This window comes from Micropterus salmoides, unplaced genomic scaffold (assembly GCF_014851395.1).
Source record: "Micropterus salmoides isolate LMB-PRFRI ecotype aquatic unplaced genomic scaffold, ASM1485139v1 Ms_hic_scaffold_1, whole genome shotgun sequence".
NCBI classification, from domain to species: domain Eukaryota; kingdom Metazoa; phylum Chordata; class Actinopteri; order Centrarchiformes; family Centrarchidae; genus Micropterus; species Micropterus salmoides.
In genome coordinates, this window is record NW_024040040.1 from 20,916,999 (window position 1) to 20,937,150 (window position 20,152).

The 20,152-nt window shown below is 45.3% G+C and overlaps 1 protein-coding gene across 4 annotated transcripts in view; it reads right to left on the reverse strand.

Annotated features, from left to right (window-relative positions):
- Window positions 1–247: 247 nt before the first annotated feature.
- LOC119905256 (methyl-CpG-binding domain protein 5-like) overlaps window positions 248–20,152 on the reverse strand; it is a 58,599-nt gene continuing 38,694 nt past the window's right edge. For 2 of the 4 annotated variants that reach the window (XM_038722084.1, XM_038722104.1), the window contains 5 exons: window positions 19,283–19,454; window positions 16,342–18,750; window positions 2,081–2,286; window positions 857–1,990; window positions 248–331 (listed from right to left, as the gene is read on the reverse strand). In XM_038722084.1, coding sequence (XP_038578012.1) covers window positions 263–331; window positions 857–1,990; window positions 2,081–2,286; window positions 16,342–18,750; window positions 19,283–19,454 — 3,990 coding nt within the window. In that variant the 3' untranslated portion in view covers window positions 248–262. Of the gene's footprint in view, window positions 332–856; window positions 1,991–2,080; window positions 2,287–16,341; window positions 18,751–19,184; window positions 19,455–20,152 lie in introns of those variants that run through there. The other 2 variants (XM_038722094.1, XM_038722113.1) reach the window with 2 other exon arrangements.

Here is a 20,152-nt window from a genome sequence, read left to right on the forward strand (position 1 = left end):
TGTAAACGATACCCAACCCTAGTTATCATTGCAAACTGCCTATGTGCAATGCTAAACTGGAAAGCTTAAAATGTGTAGCAACAGTAACTAAGGGTGTGGCTTAGGGTCAATAAGGCAATAATATGAGCAAGACAGACGATATAAGATTTAAGCTGCAACCTGTAACTTTCAGCTTGTTTAAAATACAGCACAGAATCATAGACCATCTAGTGTGATGTTTAAAATTGTTTTACTAAAGCAACAATATGGTGTGCATATATACTTACTTCAGGCCTCTTTTGGCGGCTCGGTCAAAGTCGTGAGTTAGTGTTTTCAGCTTCTCTGGCTCTACCTGGATCGAGACAAGAGAAAACATCAGTGTACATTAAGGACCATTTGGTAGTATATTGAGAATGACAACAGCCAGAAAATGATGGTGAATTTGTTGTACTGTCCATCAGTTAATCTGGCAGTCATTAGTAAGACCTTTTCTATTCTGAAATTCAGATTTGGCAGGTGAAATAGTTTGGAGCATTTTGGAATCCATCTGCCACTATGGCCAGTGGACAAAAATGCTTGTTTTCTTCTGACTTTTCAGTGTTCCAATAGGTTTCTATTGGGAGAAAACTTGGTTACAGTCAAATATAACGTATTCTGTCAGCTTGCCTTTCTGGCAGGCATCCATTTTACATAGGAAAATAATTAGCTGTAACAAGAATCTATAAAACTTAAGATATGGCTTTATAGGGAATGTTGCCGGCTGGTAAGTTTGTTAAGAATACTGAAGTAGCCGTCACTCACACGTCAGTCTTATCTAGTCTGAAAATTCAAGTTGTCTTATAAAATGATGACAGGTGGTCATAGACGTTTTTCTCACCTTGGCCTGCTCCCGCAGCTGCATAGCAGCGCTGTGCACTTGCTCGTCCCCAGCCAACTTGGCAGGCCAGGGTGGGAAGCCCTTCAACTGGCCCCAGACCAGCTCTCCCATGTTGAAGGTCCTGGACCGGTAGTGAAGCAGTTCTGAGGAAGGAGAGTCCGGCTGCCGCAGGTCCTCCTCGCTGCTCAGGCTCTTTGTGTCCGAGGGGCTGGGCGCCATACCGTTGAAATGGCCGTTGTAGTGACTATAGTCTTTGGCTGTGGCCAGAGGCCCTTCCAGGCTAGTGGATGAGCTGGGCGACTGGTCGTCCCCCGTCAGCTCCTGCCGTGGGGGGCCCAGGACTTCTCCGTAACACCGGGTGTTGAAGTGGGTTGTGGCACCATTGATGTGAGCGCAGCGTTCCACCATCTGCTCCAGACGCTCCTTGTAGTTAGCAGGTATCCGACTGCAGTTGTTGAAGCGATAGCCATCATCGAGAAAGGCCTTATCATGGCCCATGGAGAGACCATGGTCGCTGGACCCCTCAGTGGGGCAGGGTGGGGCGGGGGCGAGGCTGGCGGGTCGCTCCATGCATGGACTACTCCTCACTTGGGTAGAGCACTCCAGAAACTCCTCACCACCCCAGGCGCTGTTGTTGCTATGAGGGTCGAAGCCTCCTCCGTGCTGCGTCTCCCCCTCCCACTGACCCCTGGGGGTTCCACGGCCAGGAGAACGGAAGTAGTCGTTGGCCTCGGGTCCGTCTGGGGTGCTCTTCCCTGGATCCATATTCTTCTGACCCCGTCCCAGTCTCACCTGCCTTGGCCTGGCTTGTTGGGGTAACACCTCCCCTTCCAAGTGCCCATGCAGGACTGTGCTAACGGCTTTGGGGAGGTTGACGGGCTCCCCTAAAGAGGCAGTGAAGGCACTCATGGCGCTGAGGGCAGGCACTGAACTCGCCTGCGTGGTCCCACTCACCGTGGTGGTTATGGTAACATGCATGCCCTTGCTGGCGGCGTCCACCACAGCCCTGTAGATGGCGTCCACCGACTCTGGTCCTCCACCTGGGCCCCTGTCAGAGCCAGGTGCACACGCTGGAAGCCCCTCAACCTGGGGCTGTTGCCCTTCCCCGAACTGTGGGTGCGACAACATCCCCTGCTATGCACACAACAGCAACGTCACAACATGACTTCTAATTTTTTAAAACATCTTGAAATGCTACAGAAGCCAAAATAAAACTCATCCCACCTGGTAGTTCTGGTAGAGGCAGGCCATGGAGCCAGCATTAGTGTTGTTGTTGTCTGTGTAAGGTGGGTTGTCAGAGAAGTGCTGCTGTCCCTGGTAGGCTGGGTGGGAGGCCACCCCCTGCTGTATGCCCTGGTGGACCTGCTGCTGGTACATCTGACCTCCGCTGGAGTTGACGTGCATACCACAGCCAAGGGATGAGGGGTTTCCTGCAAAACCATTATAAACATAATTAAAGCTGCAAGCAGCGTTGGGCGGGCCCTCGCACTTGTAGCGCGTCTGCGCGTGACTCGGCCGAGTTGCACATTATGGAGCTCTGCCGGTGCGGCTGTGAATTTGTTACGCGGTTCCGACGCCGCATGAAGGTGTTATATGTCACTTCCTGTGTCCCCTATGTGGAGCTACATAGCACTTGCCGCTATGAATATAAATCGGTATTGGTGTGTAGATGTCTGCGGGGTGGGAGAGTTATCAAGCACGTAAAGTTTGTTTCAGATGTGAGCATGTACACTGAACAATAATGTACCCAAACAATAAAATAAATTCCTTTTATATTTCCCTGCCTTGTTGTTTATGTGTACATACAGAGGGAGAATGTGAGAACAGCACACATTTCATCGTTACTGTGTGTTAGAGCATGGGAGAACAGTGGATACTTTTAATACAGCCCACACCCCTAATACTGTGTAACTATAACAAGTAGAGAACAGAAGAAAAAGATGTTCTTTCTTTACAACTGTCTGCATAGCTTATTCATATTGTGTAATGAATGAAAATAAATAGGCCTACTAGGCTCCTCTCTACTTTGACATTTAAGATTAGCTTGTTTGATCCACCTTCATACACATGTGACATCACTGTACAACTTGAGAAAGGTGAGTTGTTTTCTGCTCCAGCCTGCCTAAAAGAAAAGCGTTTTTGGGATTAAATGGACTTTATTAGCTGCTGCAGTGCAGGATGAACTCAGAATAGACCCATTTCTCACCTTATTATTCTAAATCATGCAATGAAGAAGAAGAAATGCATAATAAATCCTGTCCACAAATACTGTACAGCATGTAGTCTGATGAACAAGACTTGTGTTATAGCTGACTTGGGCAGTGAAATGTTTAATTTTTTTAATTCATGTGGTCATAGTTGTCCACAACTCAAATCAGAATATAAGAAGAAATGTTTTATACCACCTCAAGAAGGCTTCCTATCAGAAAGGTAGGAAGGTATTTCAAATGTACAACTGCAGTACTTAAATCTAAGTAAAGTAATTTCCCTGACATTACTGTGTTACACATGTAACAGGTTTTATACTTCCTGTGAGTATAATCCAATCAATCTTATTTTCATACTGTATATCCGTTGTGTAATTTGATAAATTGTGTGGTGCTCGCATCGGGTACTACTGAGACTTCATTGCCCTCTTCAGAGAAGACTCTGACTGCAACATGCGTCTTTGTAAAGAGAGAAACGGACAGAAAAAGTCTCTAACTCTGCCTGTCAGCTCGCTCTGCTCCGTTAAAACTGAATTTACCATACAGAATTGAATACGAGTGCACTCCAGATTTAGCTGCAGCCAGCTGACCGTGTGCTTCTCCCTATACCGCAGTTCTGTGTCCATGCATGCAGCAAACTGAAAGCACTGTCTGTCGGAGCGTCTACGTGAAAAGAGAAGGAAGACATTGCTGGTAGTATTGTCTTCAGAGTTGTTAAACACCTCAGCGCACTGAAGGAAGCCATCTGACTGTGTGAGGGGCAAGATCGTTGATGTCTGCAGGCAGAGTAGGAGCTCTCCTGTCTGACTGGTCCACCAATAGCAGAGAAGATGACCCCTTGAGACACAGCCCCTCCTCATTTGCATAATGAGGCAGAAATGCATACAAAAATTTAAAAAAGACAGGCAGAAATAAATACCATGGGTGAAAATAAATAAGGTAAATAAATACAAAGGAAGAATAAAAATATTAAAACACACATAAATAAATACATTAAAAAAATTAGTAATAAATAAAGTTGAATAAACAAATAAGGTAATTATAACAAAGGTGAATAAGTAAAGGCACTAATTAAAATATATACATTTATGTCTCCTTGTATAATTTAATTACTACCTACATTTATTTATTTACTTTATTTTTTTGTGTATTTAATTGGATGCTTATTTATTTATTGAGCATTTATTTATTTCTGACTGTCAGGATCGGTCCTCCATAGCAGGGTGGGAGAGTTATCAAGCACGTAAAGTTTGGTTCAGATGTGAGCATGTACACGTAAGTTACAACAACTTCCTGTGTCATGGCGAAGACTTGATCTCTGACGCCACGCCACGGACACACCCATTGACGAAAACTCGCAAATAGCACAACTTTTCATCTTCAATGCCTTTAGAAGGCACAGCACAAATTTGAAGTCGGTCGGACTAAATCCCTAGGAGGAGTTCGTTAAAGTACGAAGTGTGTAAATCATCCAAAATTTGACGTAAAATTCAAAATGGCCGACTTCCTGTTGATTTTAGGGCATCGCTCCAAGAGGCTTTTTTGTGCGTCTGGACAAGATACACGTACCACAGAAAATTCGTGCACGTAGGTGAAACGTGCGGCGGGGGCTGCTTCGTTAAAAGTCACTTCCTGTTGCCAGCAGGTGGCGCTATGACTGTGGGTGAATGTCGGCATGTACATGTGTTCAGGGCGGGACTCTCATCCTACATGTACAGTTTGGTCCAGATGTGAGCATGTACACTGAAGCTACGACAACTTCCGTGTCATGGCGAAGAGTTGATCTTTGACGCCACGCCACGGACACGCCCATTGACGAAAACTTGCAAATAGCACAACTTTTCATCTTCAATGCCTTTAGAAGGCACAGCAGAAATTTGAGGTCGGTCGGACTAAATCCCTAGGAGGAGTTCGTTAAAGTACGAAGTGTGTAAATCATCCAAAATTTGACGTAAAATTCAAAATGGCCGACTTCCTGTTGGGTTTCGGCTATGGCTCCAAGAGACTTTTTTGTGCGTCTGGACAAGATACACGTACCACAGAAAATTCGTGCACGTAGGTGAAACATGCGGCGGGGGCTGCTTCGTTAAATGTCACTTCCTGTTGCCAGCAGGTGGCGCTATGACTGTGGGTGAATGTCAGCATGTACATGTGTTCAGGGCGAGACTCTCATCCTACATGTACAGTTACAGTAGTGTACACAACTTTTCATCTTCAATGCCTTTAGAAGGCACAGCAGAAATTTGAGGTCGGTCGGACTAAATCCCTAGGAGGAGTTCGTTAAAGTACGAAGTGTGTAAATCATCCAAAAATGGCCGTAAAATTCAAAATGGCCGACTTCCTGTTGACTTTAGGCTATGGGTTCTTGAGGCTTTTTTGTGCGTCTTGATATGATACATGTCCCCAGAAAATTTCCTACATGTAGGTTGAACGTGAACGAGGGGCTAATTTTTTCCAATTTTCTAGGTGGCGCTAGCGAGTCATTTTGCAACGCCCATGTGCGAAACTTGTAGAATACGAATTTTTTCACCGGTTCTGACATGTTTGCAAATTTTGGTGAGTTTTCGAGAATGTTTAGGCCATGTCAGTTGAGCCTACTTTGCAGAAAAAAGAAAAAAAAAAAAATATATATATATATAATCCGAGCAAATTCAATAGGGACCTCACACGGTCGTGCTCGGGCCCTAACTAGAACTGCAAGCAGGGTCCAAGCCTCCCGGCGCAAACCGTCCCCTTGCCCCGCGTAGGGCGTGCGAGTCGACCAGGGCGCCCCGCCATGGCTCGGGGGACCCGCGGGGAATAAACTGCCAGAGTTTGAAATGAAAGGGTGTTGCGATTATGAAGATTTAAAATGAATTGATGTCTATGGGAGCGTTATATGATATTCAGTTAGTAGAGCCACCTAGAGGCCGATTGACACCAAATTTCACACAGCCCTTCGGGAAGTCGTGCCACATAAGGTCCCCACGTTTGGTGTTGATCGGCCATTCCAAACCTAGGCAACATGTGCCATGGTTGAAAATCCCATTCAACTGAATGTGCTTTTCCACGGCATTTCAGCTTCGATTATAGCGCCACCTTTTGGCTGAAGTGCACCAAATTTGTCAGGTGTCATCAGGGCCCCATGGGGAACAATTGACCCAAATTTGGTGTCAATCGGACTTGTGGTTATGGTGATATAAAATGCATGTAAATCAATGGGATTTTTTTTGATGACTTTAATCTACAATAAGAGCGCCTATGGGCATATTAGGGTGAAGTTTGGTGCCTGTAGTAAGGGAAGCATGCTGAAGAATTTGGCAGTCGTTTCATGTCAGTGTGACTTGTGGTTATAGAGGAACAATTTTCTTGGATTAAATAGCGCCCCCTAAAGGCAAGTTGCACCAAATTTTGCAGAGGCCCTCAGGGGGGCGTCCCACATTAACGCTCCAAATTTGTTGTCGATCGGCCATTCCAAAGCGAAGATATGACATCATTTGCTATTAGTAGTGTTTTTTGCAAAAGGTTTGCTAGCATATAATTGTGACATTTTTTGTCGGATGAAAATTTCCTCTACAAACTTTCATAAGCTTGGTCCAGAGATTATCCGTGCCAAGTTTGGTGTTGATTGGACTTGCGGCTTCGGAGGAGTTAATTAAAATAGGTTTTTCAGTTTTCGCGATGTAGCGAAAAAAAAGTTTAGGCGGAAATGCGCGTGGCCTATACCACGAGATTCAGCTCAATCCCCCAAACACATGGATATTAGATTTTTGATATCCACCTTCGTAGGCGGGAATTCCAAGGCCAAACGCGTTGACCTTGCTTATAGCGCCCCCTAGAGGTAGAAGTGTGCGGATTTTTGCACCTGAGTTATTTGCAGGGGCTTGTACCTACTCTATGAGTTTCGTGTCCCTAGCAGTTACCGTCTAGGCTGCAGTAGTGGAATTAGCGGCGGAAGAATAAAAAAATAAAATAAAATTAAAGCTGCAAGCAGCGTTGGGCGGGCCCTCGCACTTGTAAGCGCGTCCGCGTGTGAGCCGGCCGAGTTGCACATTCTGGAGCTCTGCCGGTGCGGCTACGCGGTTATGACGCCGCATGAAGGTGTTATGTTACTTCCTGTGTCCCCTATGTGGAGCTACATAGCACTTGCCGCTATGAATATAAATCGGTATTGGCGTGTAGATGTCTGCGGGGTGGGACAGTTATCAAGCACGTAAAGTTTGGTTCACATGTGAGCATGTACACTGAAGTTACAACAACTTACTGTGTCATGGCGAAGAGTTGATCTTTGACGCTCCAAGAGGCTTTTTTGTGCGTCTGGACAAGATACACGTACCACAGAAAATTCGTGCACGTAGGTGAAACGTGCGGCGGGGGCTGCTTCGTTAAAAGTCACTTCCTGTTGCCAGCAAGTGGCGCTATGACTGTGGGTAAATGTCAGCATGTACATGTGTTCAGGGCTGGACTCTCATCCTACATGTACAGTTTGGTGCAGATGTGAGCATGTACACTGAAGTTACAACAACTTCCTGTTTCATGGCGAATCATCGACGCCACGGACACGCCCATTGACGAAAACTCGCAAATAGCACAACTTTTCATCGTCAATGCCTTTAGAAGGCACAGCAGAAATTTGACGTCGATCCGACTAAATCCCTAGGAGGAGTTCGTTAAAGTACGAAGTGTGTAAATCATCCAAAAATGGCCATAAAATTCAAAATGGCCGACTTCCTGTTGGTTTTAGGGCATCGCTCCAAGAGGCTTTTTTGTGCGTCTGGACAAGATACACGTACCACAGAAAATTCGTAAACGTAGGTAAAACGTGCGGCAGGGGCTGCTTCGTTAAAAGTCACTTCCTGTTTCCAGCAGGTGGCGCTATGACTGTGGGTGAATGTCAGCATGTACATGTGTTCAGGGCGTGACTCTCATCCTACATGTACAGTTTGGTGCAGATGTGAGCATGTACACTTAAGTTACAACAACTTCCTGTGTCATGGCGAAGAGTTGATCTTTGACGCCACGCCACGGACACGCCCATTGACGAAAACTCGCAAATAGCACAACTTTTCATCTTCAATGCCTTTAGAAGGCACAGCACAAATTGGAAGTCCGTTGGACTAAATCCCTAGGAGGAGTTCGTTAAAGTACGGAGTGTGTAAATCATCCAAAAATGGCCGTAAAATTCAAAATGGCCGACATCCTGTTGGGTTTAGGCTATGGCTCCATGAGACTTTTTTTTGTGCGTCTGGAGAAGATACACGCACCACAGAAAATTCATGCACGTAGGTGAAACGTGCGGCAGGGGCTGCTTCGTTAAAGGTCACTTCCTGTTGCCAGCAGGTGGCGCTATGACTGTGGGTGAATGTCGGCATGTGGGCATATGGGTTCTTGAGGCTTTTTTGTGCGTCTTGATATGATACATGTCCCCAGAAAATTTCGTGCATGTAGGTTGAACGTGAACGAGGGGCTAATTTTTTCCAATTTTCTAGGTGGCGCTAGCGAGTCATTTTGTCACGCCCATGCGCGAAACCCATAAAATACGAAATTTTTCACCAGTTCTGACATGTGTGTTTGGTGAGTTTTTGAGTATGCTCAGGTCCCCAAAATGGAGCTTACTTTGCAGAAAAAATAATCCTTACAAATGCAATAGGGACCTCGCACAGTCGTGCTCGGGCCCTAAATATAATCTTTACAAATTCAATAGGGACCTCGCACGGTCGTGCTCGGGCCCTAAAAATATATTTAATCTTTACAAATTCAAGTGAAAATAATAGGGTTCCCAGCTCCGCTGGTACTGGGAATCCTACTCGGGCTTTGACCCCTAATAAAAATCCTAACGAAAATCATAGGGTTCCCAGCCCCATTCGGGCTTGGACCCCTAATAATATGTCATTTGCTAAGCTATGAGTAGAGGAAATGTCTAACTTTTGCAGTGTATAATGGCACATCAGTACATAATTTGAGCATAGCTTGCAAAAATGCGATCCATTGGATTTCCATTCAGGATTTTGCATAGAACAGAAAAATAATGCGTGGAAGCAGATCTATTTGGGTGGGCGGCCCAAATAAATTCACTACACAGGAAACTTAGCTAAAAAATTTGCACACAAGTTTTTGACAGGATTTACATCCTTGAGTGTGAATGTTATGCAATTAGAGCTTTGAGAGAAACAATTTAACTACAGTAGTTGTATTTCTCTAAACTGGTGCCATTGTACTTGTTTTCCTGGTACCAGTCTCTCTGAGGAGAGAGCAGTTCTGTAGAATGTTGAATGTCAAAGCTGGGCCAGCTCTTTCCCGACAAAGACTTTTACAATTAAATAAAAAAGTTGTACATTAACAATCTGTTGAACCCAACTAGCAGAAGGACACGATGCCAGACACGTGCTGCAGACAGACTTGTTAGCAAAGCGTACAAGGACAGAACATGAGCAACTTACATCAAGGCCACAGACGTATCAATGAATGAAGAGAAAGCCCAACAGCAATGTTATGCAGACAAAGCCGAAGCAAATACAAAATCTCCGAGGCCTAATGCTGTGTTTTGTGCGTGTGTGTGGACGAGTGGCGACTGGAGCAGCTGGTGCGATGCTAAGTAGCTGAAGGACAGCTGTGTGTGCTCTCTGTGTTTTCTCCTCTTTTCTTTCTTTCCCTCTCTCTCCTCTCTTAACGCTGGCAGCCACGACTCGGCCAACCCCCTCCCCCCTTCCTCCACTACTGCTATGATATAGTGACGGCTGTTGCCGGGGGGGAGGTTGCCATGGGAACCAAGTGATGATTGGTGGTGCTGTCCACTGCCAGAAAGCTTGTTGGGGGAGCTGTGTGGGTGGACGAGGGGGGTGAGGAGGGTCGGTGATTTTAGCTTGCTGGGGGGGGGGGGGGGGGGGGGTCAGCTGGGTGGCATGAGGTCTTGTGTGGCGTGGGGGATGTCTGTTGATGGGCTGTTCAAAGCTCACTAGCTGTCTAGAAACAGATGGTTACAGGCTAATGCTAAAAAGCCACTGACTGGGCCACTTTCAAAGAGCTTTCAGTGCTCTTAAGATCCTCAACATGTCATCCAAATTAGCTTCAAGTATGTGAAAATCTACAGAGCTGCTCAAAGGCATAACATCTGCCAGAATATTTCTTTATCCCAAGGGCCTGTGGAGTGCTTATGTGCTTTTGTCAACAGGGGCCCTAGATAGTGGCAATTTCTTTTCTTATTTAAAAAAAAACCACAATGAATTTGGGCCACTAGAAACACTTCAGAGCAATGTTTTAATGAAAGGGTCCCCTAATTGTTTTTGCATTACCTGTTTAACGATCATGACATAAGAATATACATGAATGGGAGCAAAGCACCAATTAAAAAAGTAGAAGCACAGGACCGCAAGTCAATGTTAACTGCAGGTTTAAGAAAACCATTGTAAATTTATTTAAAAATGCATTCCACATGTTTGTTAGGTCTTAACGATATGTTCAATGCATTTTGGTGAGAAATACTGAATGTAAACACAAAAACACGACTGCTTACAATGGCAACTCTAAAGCTTTCATCTCCATTTCGTGTCCACATCAATGATGACAATATATCTGACTTATAATGTGTATAAATGAGGACAAGTGGGCTTAAGAATGATGCTTGGCATTTCACTTCAAAAGTGACTAAAACAATTTTTTAATTATCAACATACAACAGGACACACATGGCAGTCTACACCACAACCAGGCCAAAAAAGTGACAAGGTCCATGGCCCACAACAAATTAGCCATTTAAGTTAAATAATTTTGATGGCTCTTTTTAGTTTTACATTACAGGTGTGTCCACTGTATCGGGGCCCTATCTGGGCATATTTTAATGGACTGGTGTCACTATCTGATCCTTTCTTTAAAGAGGTGGCATTATGCTTTTTGGCTTTTCCCCTCTCCTTTATTGAGTTATATATCTTTTTTGTGCAAGTAACAAGTTTGCAAAATGAAAAAGCCCAAAGTCCAGCCCAAAGGGAGTTCCCATCTCCCACAGAAAGCTCTGCTCTGAACCGCTTGAAAACAGCTCGTTTGTAGTCCAGCCCTTCACTTCCTTTACTTGTGACATCACAATGAAAACGCGTCAGAAAGCTTACCAAGCGGCTAGCGGGGTCAGACACGCACTCAAATCAAGCTAGTCTGAGGAGAGGCCCTTTGGCTCGACTCGCCTTTGTTTGATTTACCATTATAGAAATGTTGTACCTGGATCTGCTTCCAGGTACTGTTTTTCGTATCACCTCACCTCCGTCGAGGTTCCAAGCGAGCTGAGGGATACTAAAACGTAACATGAAAACACAACAGACTGCTGATTGGTCAGAGAGAATATACACTATTCACTGCATCATCATTGCGTGCACCAGACAGAGGCCAGCAACAGAAAGTTTTATATTTTACAGTTTCGTATGGAATTTCATCACTAAATCCACTTCTGAGAAGTTTTGAGGTGAGAAATCAGCTGTGCAGATTTCGAATATTGACACGGAACAAAAATGTGCTTGAATATTTTCGGAGTTGAGGAGCTCCGCAAGTGGCTGCGGGGGACGGCAGAGGAAAACACAGTTGGAAGATTTTCATACCGCTTATCTGTCTTTATACTCTGAGGAATGGTGAAACGTTTTAACTTAAAAAAAAAAAGAAAGCTGGGTGGATCGCTGGTGTGTGTCGCATTGAACATTACGTCGCGGCAGTTGTGTGTGGCGTCGCTATGACGACAAGCTATGTACTATCTCTGGGTACTATCTGCAATGGAAAACGGAGCAGGGCCGAGTAGAGTCGAGTCTATCGATGTGCGCTATGGTAGCATTTTTCAGCTAGGCAGCATAACGTTAGATCGTCACAATGTTTAGTCCTAAAAGACGATGCAACTCTGTTTGGGCCTGGAAATTAACAGTCACAACCTGTAAGTATGCTTTATTGGGCGTTGGGCGGGCCCTCGCATGTGTAGCGCGTTGGGGTGTGAGGCAGCTGCGTTGCATATTCTGGAGCTCTGCCGGTGCGGCTGTGAATTTGCTACGTGCTTCGGACGCTGCATGAAGGGGTTATATGTCACAGATAGCACAACTTTTCATCGTCAGTGCCTTTAGAAGGCAAAGCAGAAATTGGATGTCGATCCGACAGAATCTCTAGGAGGAGTTCGTTAAAGTACGGAGTGTGTAAATCATCCAAAAATTGCTGTAAAATTCAAAATGGCCGACTTCCTGTTGGGTTTAGGGCATCGCTCCAAGAGGCTTTTTGGTACGTCTGGACATGATACACATACCACAGAAAATTCGTACACGTAGGTGAAACGTGCGGCGGGGGCTGCTTCGATAAAAGTCACTTCCTGTTGCCAGCAGGTGGCGCTATGACTGTGGGGAATGTCAGCATGTACATGTGTTCAGGGCGGGACTCTCATCATACATGTACAGTTTGGTGCAGATGTGAGCATACACTGAAGTTACAACAACTTCCTGTGTCGTGGCGAAGACTTGATCTTTGACGCCACGCCACGGACACGCCCATTGACGAAAACTCGCAAATAGCACAACTTTTCATCTTCAATGCCTTTAGAAGGCACAGTACAAATTTGAAGTCGGTCGGACTAAATCCCTAGGAGGAGTTCGTTAAAGTACGGAGTGTGTAAATCATCCAAAAATGGCCGTAAAATTCAAAATGGCCGACTTCCTGTTGGGTTTAGGCTATGGCTCAAAGAGACTTTTTTGTGCGTCTGGACAAGATACACGTACCACAGAAAATTTGTGCACGTAGGTGAAACGTGCGGCGGGGGCTGCTTCGTTAAAAGTCACTTCCTGTTGCCAGCAGGAGGCGCATGTGTTCAGGGCGGGACTCTCATCCTACATGTACAGTTTGGTGCAGATGTGAGCATATACACTGAAGTTACAACAACTTCCTGTTTCATGGCGAAGAGTTGATCTTTGACGTCGATCCGACTAAATCCCTAGGAGGAGTTCGTTAAAGTACGAAGTGTGTAAATCATCCAAAAATGGCCGTAAAATTCAAAATGGCCGACTTCCTGTTGACTTTAGGGTATGGGTTCTTGAGGCTTTTTTGTGCGTCTTGATATGATACATGTCCCCAGAAAATTTCGTGCATGTAGGTTGAACCTGAACGAGGGGCTAATTTTTTCCAATTTTCTAGGTGGCGCTATTTTGCCACACCCATGCCCGAAACCCATAAAATACGAAACTTTTCACCAGTTCTGACATGTGTGCAAAGTTTGGTGAGTTTTCGAGTATGCTCAGGTCCCCAAAATTGAGCTTACTTTGCAGGAAAAAAAAAAAAAAAAAAAATCTTTACAAATTCAATAGGGACATCACACGGTTCGCGCTCGGGCCCTAATTATCTTTACAGTTTCAATAGGGACCTCGTACGGTTCGTGCCTGGGCCCTAATAATAATCCTTACAGTTTCAATAGGGACCTCGCACGGTTCGTGCTCGGGGCCTAATGAACCCCCCTAATCCGTGTGTTACGCAATTTTAGATCCCTTGGTACATTGGGGACCTATTCACGTGCGACTCACAACAAACACGAACGTCCTTCTGCTGCTAATTACAAATTATATGGCGATATCATGCCAAATATATTTACCTGCCAATGTGGTGGGTGGCCTTCCAACATTTAGCCGCCAAACGGAAAATCCACGCGCATTTGGAGGGTGGCGGGTGTGAATTTCCATCCCCCCTCGTGCAAACATATTTTTTTCCCCTCCTTAACAAATAAATTATGAAAAGACTGTTCACAATAAAGCATGTGCTCGAGTGTGTGTGTCCCGGCGATTGATGTACATCCATCAACCTATGGACGCTTATGTTAATTTCCCCTGCATCTCCAGGCAGAGGGAAGTCCTGCGCTTCTCAGTTTCCTGAGAGAAACATCTGATTTCAGAGGTATGTTAAGCAAGTCGCAGACTCTTTTCTTGTCTTTCAGAACTTTCAAAGAAAAAGCTCTCAATTCAACTCGAAATAAAGCAAAACCTTCCTGCGCTTTAATTTTGTAGTCACAATCTAAGGCAAGGCAAGTTTATTTGTATAGCACATTCAACAACAAGGTAATTCAAAGTGCTTTACATAAAACATAAAAGCAACAGGGAAATATAAAAAAGTTTAAAAGCAACATAGGGAAATTGAAAAAATACACATTAAAATATAATAAAAGTTACAGTGCAGTGTACAATCAGGGTTAAAAGACTTAAATGGAAAATAAAAACAGGCTGAGGGGTTGAGCAAATAATTGAGTTACAATTATTTTGAAAAGAGAATAAACAGAGAAGTACACTTAATCTACTCTAGCAAGAGGAAGTGATTATGTGAGTAACTGTTGCTGACATGACTAAGACCTATTTCAGCAGCAGCCTCCATCAAAAGTATTTATTTATTTAATTTGGCCTGCAGGCCGCCTATTGCTGACCACTGCTGTAGGTGAAACCAATGTGAGACACATTTTGAACAAAAAGCGCAGGGAAGTGTCACATCGACCCCTGTGAATGGGCACTGCAGTAGTTTATTCAATCCCACAAAAGGAAAAGAAAAAATTAAGACCTTTGTGAACAAAATTTAATACTTTTAAGTCCTTACTTTGAGAATATTAAATTAAATTTTTTATTACTTTTAAGACCCTGCTGGTACCCTGATATCATTTAAGCTGATCAACTTTATAGTTTTTAACCAGGATCAAACAGTGAAAAGTAAGGTGGATACAGCTGTTATTATGTGTCAGATACATATTTAATTAACATTTATGCAAATCCTAGTATCGTATCGGACATGGGATCTGTAGATACCCAATATTAAATTGACGAAATACGTGATCAGGACTCCCTAGTTGACTCATAAACAAAGAATGGAAAATTGTAAATGTCAAAACTGCAATATGTAACAACGGTTTCCTCCCATCCCTACCTCAAACGTCATGGGCTACCTCCTACCCTCCCTTCACAGGACCACCTGAATTTCAATTACTTGACTTCGGAGAAATACAGAATAACGTGATAAGAACAGATGGCCTGCAGCGGACCTTGGTGATATCTCCATTATAAACCGTATGAGGACACACAGACATACAACTTATAGTCTAGTCCCACGGCAGGCAAGAAAGGGAAAAAAGATCTAGGTCTTTTCAGTGCTTTCAAAACAGACGCTAACGCAAATGTGTGTCCACACACACACACAAAAAAAAAAACATTCAGTCACACAATTTAACAGAAGTGCACACACTGTAATACACAAGTAGTCATAGACGTGTACACAAAGTCATTCAAACACACACACAGGCCTAAACCCTCATCAAAGGCTTCTCTCTGGTCTCTATTCAGGGTCTATCGTTACTATAGCGACCAGCTAGCTGGGAGAAGCTCTTTAGAGCACCCTATCTGGACTGCTTCCCTTAAAGCGTGATCCAGGTCCCATTTCCATCTTCTTACACCATAGACTGATGCTAGCATACAAATAAAACAAAGAGAAACACTGGCTGACTGACAATTAGTTGAGCTTCCAAAGATGAGGGGCCTGCTCATTAGCACAGAGATACTGGAGGAGCCCAACTGTCTAGGCTTGGGGCCTATCACCTAAATCCTTTGGTTTTAGTTCACTCATAACCATAGAAACCACATCTTCATCCAACAACTAGCTTATCACAAGGAAGGGAGGGGCATATACACTCATTAGCTACACAGGATATCAACAGAATCCTCCAGCCACAGGGAGGTCAGTTTGGACTGGCTGCTTACTTTGTGTACTGTCAGTTGTTTTGAAATGTCACCATCTAATTATTATTTTTATGATTTTTATAAATGGAAGTAGGGGGTTATTAAAGTAGCTACTCAGCTACTACATTTACTAGTTGGGTGGATGTAAATGCAGAGCTGAAATGATCGTTCCAATTATTTTGCTAAATTTAGTGTTCAGGATTATTATCATTAATGATCTAAGCAGCTTTTAGCATCTTATTACATATCTTATATTGCCATTTCAACAACTGATAAAAATATGGGACAAAAGTCTAATCACTAGTCACTATGATGACTGCAATCACGGTCATGCTTACATTATAAACATAACTAGAATTGTTTAAGCCATGAAAAGCAAATGTCAGAAATATGTCTAGAAAATAGAGACAATAATTAAATTTCCCTAAATGAAATAATAAAATCGTGCCTTGAAGTATCAATGTCTCTAAATTGAAATATTTAGCAGCACATGGACATACTATGGGTAAAGTATTGAAAAGAAACAAACATAACTCAGCCTTCTTTCTACGTATCATACAGTTTCTGAGCAGTGGGGCTGATGTCTCACCTGTATCAGAGATGGTCTGTGTACAACTTGCATCACCTCCTCCATGGGACATCACCAACATGTTAGTCCGCCCCATACTGTGAACGAGGTTCGGTTGTGAGGGGTGAGGGCCAGGATGGGACAGCGGTGGGGGGTTAGTGTTGGGACGTCCCAGCGGCATGCCATCAGGGCCCACCGGTCCACCTCCTGGCCCCATAGGCCCACAATTACTCATTGTAGAGGCCTGCATATGGGCCATCATGTCAGGGAACTGGCCTGGACGAGAGCCCAGATGACCCCCAGAAGTGTCAATGTTCTGGCAGTGCTGCATGGCATCTCCTGGACCCCGCAGGCTCTGCTGAGCTAGGAGGTTTTGCTGAGGGCCACCAGGGACCATACCTGTGCTGTCGTTGTAGTGCAGCTGTGCAGCTCCTTGAGGACCAGGCCCTAGGCCGGGACTAAGACCTGGACGATGGCTGTTCCCAACCAGGCTATGGGAGCTCTGGCAGCTCATGGACTGGAGAAGCTGGGCCATGGAGGTGTTTGGGGGAAGGTTTCCAAGTCGGCCCACTTTTCGTAGCTGCTCAGTGGCACTGGGCCCTGGCATGTGGGGTCCTCCCATAACTCGTTTGTTAAGCATGTTGTAGACCATGTTGTTACTGTTGTCATGATTTACAACAGAGCTGCCCGACGACTGCCTCCGTTTGCGCATGGGGTCCCTCTGCTGGGCCATGAGCTTGTCTCTAAGAGCCGCCCGACCACTCTGGCCTTCAGGAGTGTTGAGCAGCATGGTGGAGTTTGGCGGGAGCATTGGGTTTAAAGTGCTGAGTCCCTCCATGCCTCGAGGGCCGCTTATAGAGCCAGGGTGCCCGCCACCTGCTCCATTGCCTCCTCCACCTGCCCCCATGCCTGCCATACCAACACCACCACCAGCCATGCCAGCAGTGCTGTTGCCAGCAGCGCTGAGTTTGTTTTGATTTGCTAGCTGTGCTTTGGCTGCGGCTGACAAGAGACTGCTGGCAGGGAAGGATGCGGCATTCTGTTGGTTAAGGATCTGGTTGAGGGGCATCCCCAGGAGTCCAGGGTGGCCCTTCTGGGAAGCGCTGGGGAGTGCCAGAGAAGAGGATGATGATGAGGAAGAAGTGGGTGAGTACATAGGGTTGCTGTGCTGCTGGGTGCCAATCGAATTTCCCATCCCTGGCAGCAGCTGGGAGTCTTTATACTGGTGGAGAGGGTCAGTTTTGTTGGTGGAGGGGCTGGAGGGCATAGCTGGCCTGGGAGATCCCATAGCTGACCTGGGAGAGCGAGGAGGGACCTTCATGGTGCCACATGGGGCCTGGTGCCCCGAGGGCATTGCAAAGTTCCCATGGTCAGAGGAGGTGGAGGATGAGCGTGAACGATGAGGGGAGGCCTCCATTCTCCCATGGGCAGGTCCAGCCATGTGGACAGGGGAAGTGACAGGAGAGGGAGACATGGAGGAAGCCGGACCACCCTGTTGAGTCCTTTGAACATGGCCGCCATGCCCCACAGGCCCAGGCTTCACTGTGGGTAAAGGTAAGTTGCTTGGCAAGGGAACAATAGCGGGAGGGGGTATGTTTACATTCATCATTGGTACCTGAGAGTGGATGTTAGGCTGGAAGTTGGAGGGGTTTGGTACGTTGGTGAGGGGCTGGCTGACTAGCTTGCTTGGGATGGGGTCCAGGATGCCTAAGGGGTCTTTTTCGGAGGTCAACTGCCTTTTTTGAAGGGCACAGGAAGGTGGTATAGATGGAGGTGGTGGTACGGGATGTACAGGGGGCTGTGTTTTATGATGAAATGTTGCACGGGGCATATCCATGCCAGGGGGGAAGTTCCCCCGCGGCATGTTCATGTTCATGACAGGGCTTTTGGCAGTGGCCGTCGGAGAAAGGGGTGTGCTAGTCCTTCCTGTCATTGCGCAGGATGGCTGGCCCGCGGGGGAACCATGGAGCATTAAACTGGGTGGGGAAAGAGGCGTCCTAGTGTTCCCATGGATGGAGGCTGAGCCAGGACTGCCAGCTCCTGGAAACCCACAAGGATTGGTCCTTGGAAAGCCCTCAGGGCTGCCTAGAGTCTCTGCACTGGGAGACTGAGAGCCATCTCCATAAAGCTTAGCACTGGAGGGTGGTGGGCTCAGCATACCTCCATACCCACCCCGGTAAGGGGATTTGGGGCCTGGCTCCCCACTGCCCAACCTCTGCGGCCTTGAGTACCCAGAGTAGAGCTCTGGCTGCTGGGCTCCTCCCATCTCCTGGGGTGGATACAGTCTCTGCTGGTGCTGTTGTCCAGCTGCCATTATCATCTTGAAAGGATTCTTGCAGTCTGGGCCAACAGCATTGGGCAGGCCATCGTGAGGTTTAGTCCTTATTGCTCGTTGAGTCGTCGAATGCACAGCAACCACAGATGATGTACCTTAAGGCCAAACAAAGCACATTTGAGTTAAATCAATACCAACACAGAAAATTTTAGGCAGGGCAGGAAAGTCATCGTTATCTACAGGCCACAGTGGCTGGCAAACCATAAAAATGACAAACTACTGTAGTTAATATCAGTACATAAACTGCTTGATCTCTAAAGCAGAAGTCTAAACAATAAGAAAAAAAAGTAACCACAAAACAATAAAAAATTTTATTTTTGTATAATTTCTGAAAACAAAGGCTCGAAAACCCCAAATCACTTGCTACATTGATTCTGTGTGTTGTCAATTAGAATAGTCTAATCAACATTAAAGAGATTTCCTACTAAACTGGCTGGTAATGTGGACTAAATTAACACCAATATTTCACCAACCTTTCACTGGTTGCTGGTGTTTCTGAATTACTGCGTCGAAGCACAAACCGGCTTACCTCTGGATATTATGTTATGTGTCTGAAGGCTGCAGTCAAACTGAAACATTGATTTTCAAGTTCAAATAAGTTTGAACAACTGGATTTTGTACTCGTACCCCCCCCTGGACTGGTCAGCGTCAGAGGTGGGTGTGTCTCCATGCTCTTGTGCAGCGTGGCCACAGCGAGAAGTTTCCTCTTGTGAATGCAGAGTTTGGTGACATCTTCATCTGCTTTCACATCCTCTGCCGTCCTCTGTTTGACAGCTGCCCCAGGGTCGAAATTGAACACCTGAGGAAAAAGATTTGAACAGATAAATACATTAAAATAATTTTATGTTTTTTTTACTTTTGCTCAAAAGGGTGATGCCCCTACAAGTCATGAGAGAATGTTTTGGGTTTGGGGGAGGGTGCGGGTAACATCTGCTTTATTAAAACATTAATAGAGCAGAGATGTCAACATTTCCCAGATATCAGCTTCATATTGGCCTGATCCGACAGACACAGTGGGTTATGGCCAAATTTTGCTTCAAGAAGGATAATCGGTCAGATTACCCATGTAATGTGACAGTAACAGTGGACACCTCCCAGCACCCCGACATTTGTTTGGTCTGTCACAGAGTTGAGCAGAAGAGGTCAGCAATTTATTTCTTACATGATGAGCATATGGAATAGTGTGTAGAGTGGAGAAGTGGATTATGCTGCAGGAGTGGTTTGAGAGCTTTCTCTGGACATTTTTATCCTTTTTCCGACCGTGAAAACTCGTCACAATTGGAATTCACTGTCACTCACATTCATTCAAGCTGACCAGAGCCACCGTGTTCCGTAAAGGACAAAACTACAATGTTTTTACAGCCACCTTTTAAGCTGACGAGTGACTTTTTGACACTCAAAAGACCATTTCAACAAAACAACAAAACACTCATACACAATAGCCTGTCAGAAGTTGTTTTCACCTTGGTTTGACTAGTGTGACACTATTTCCTCCGC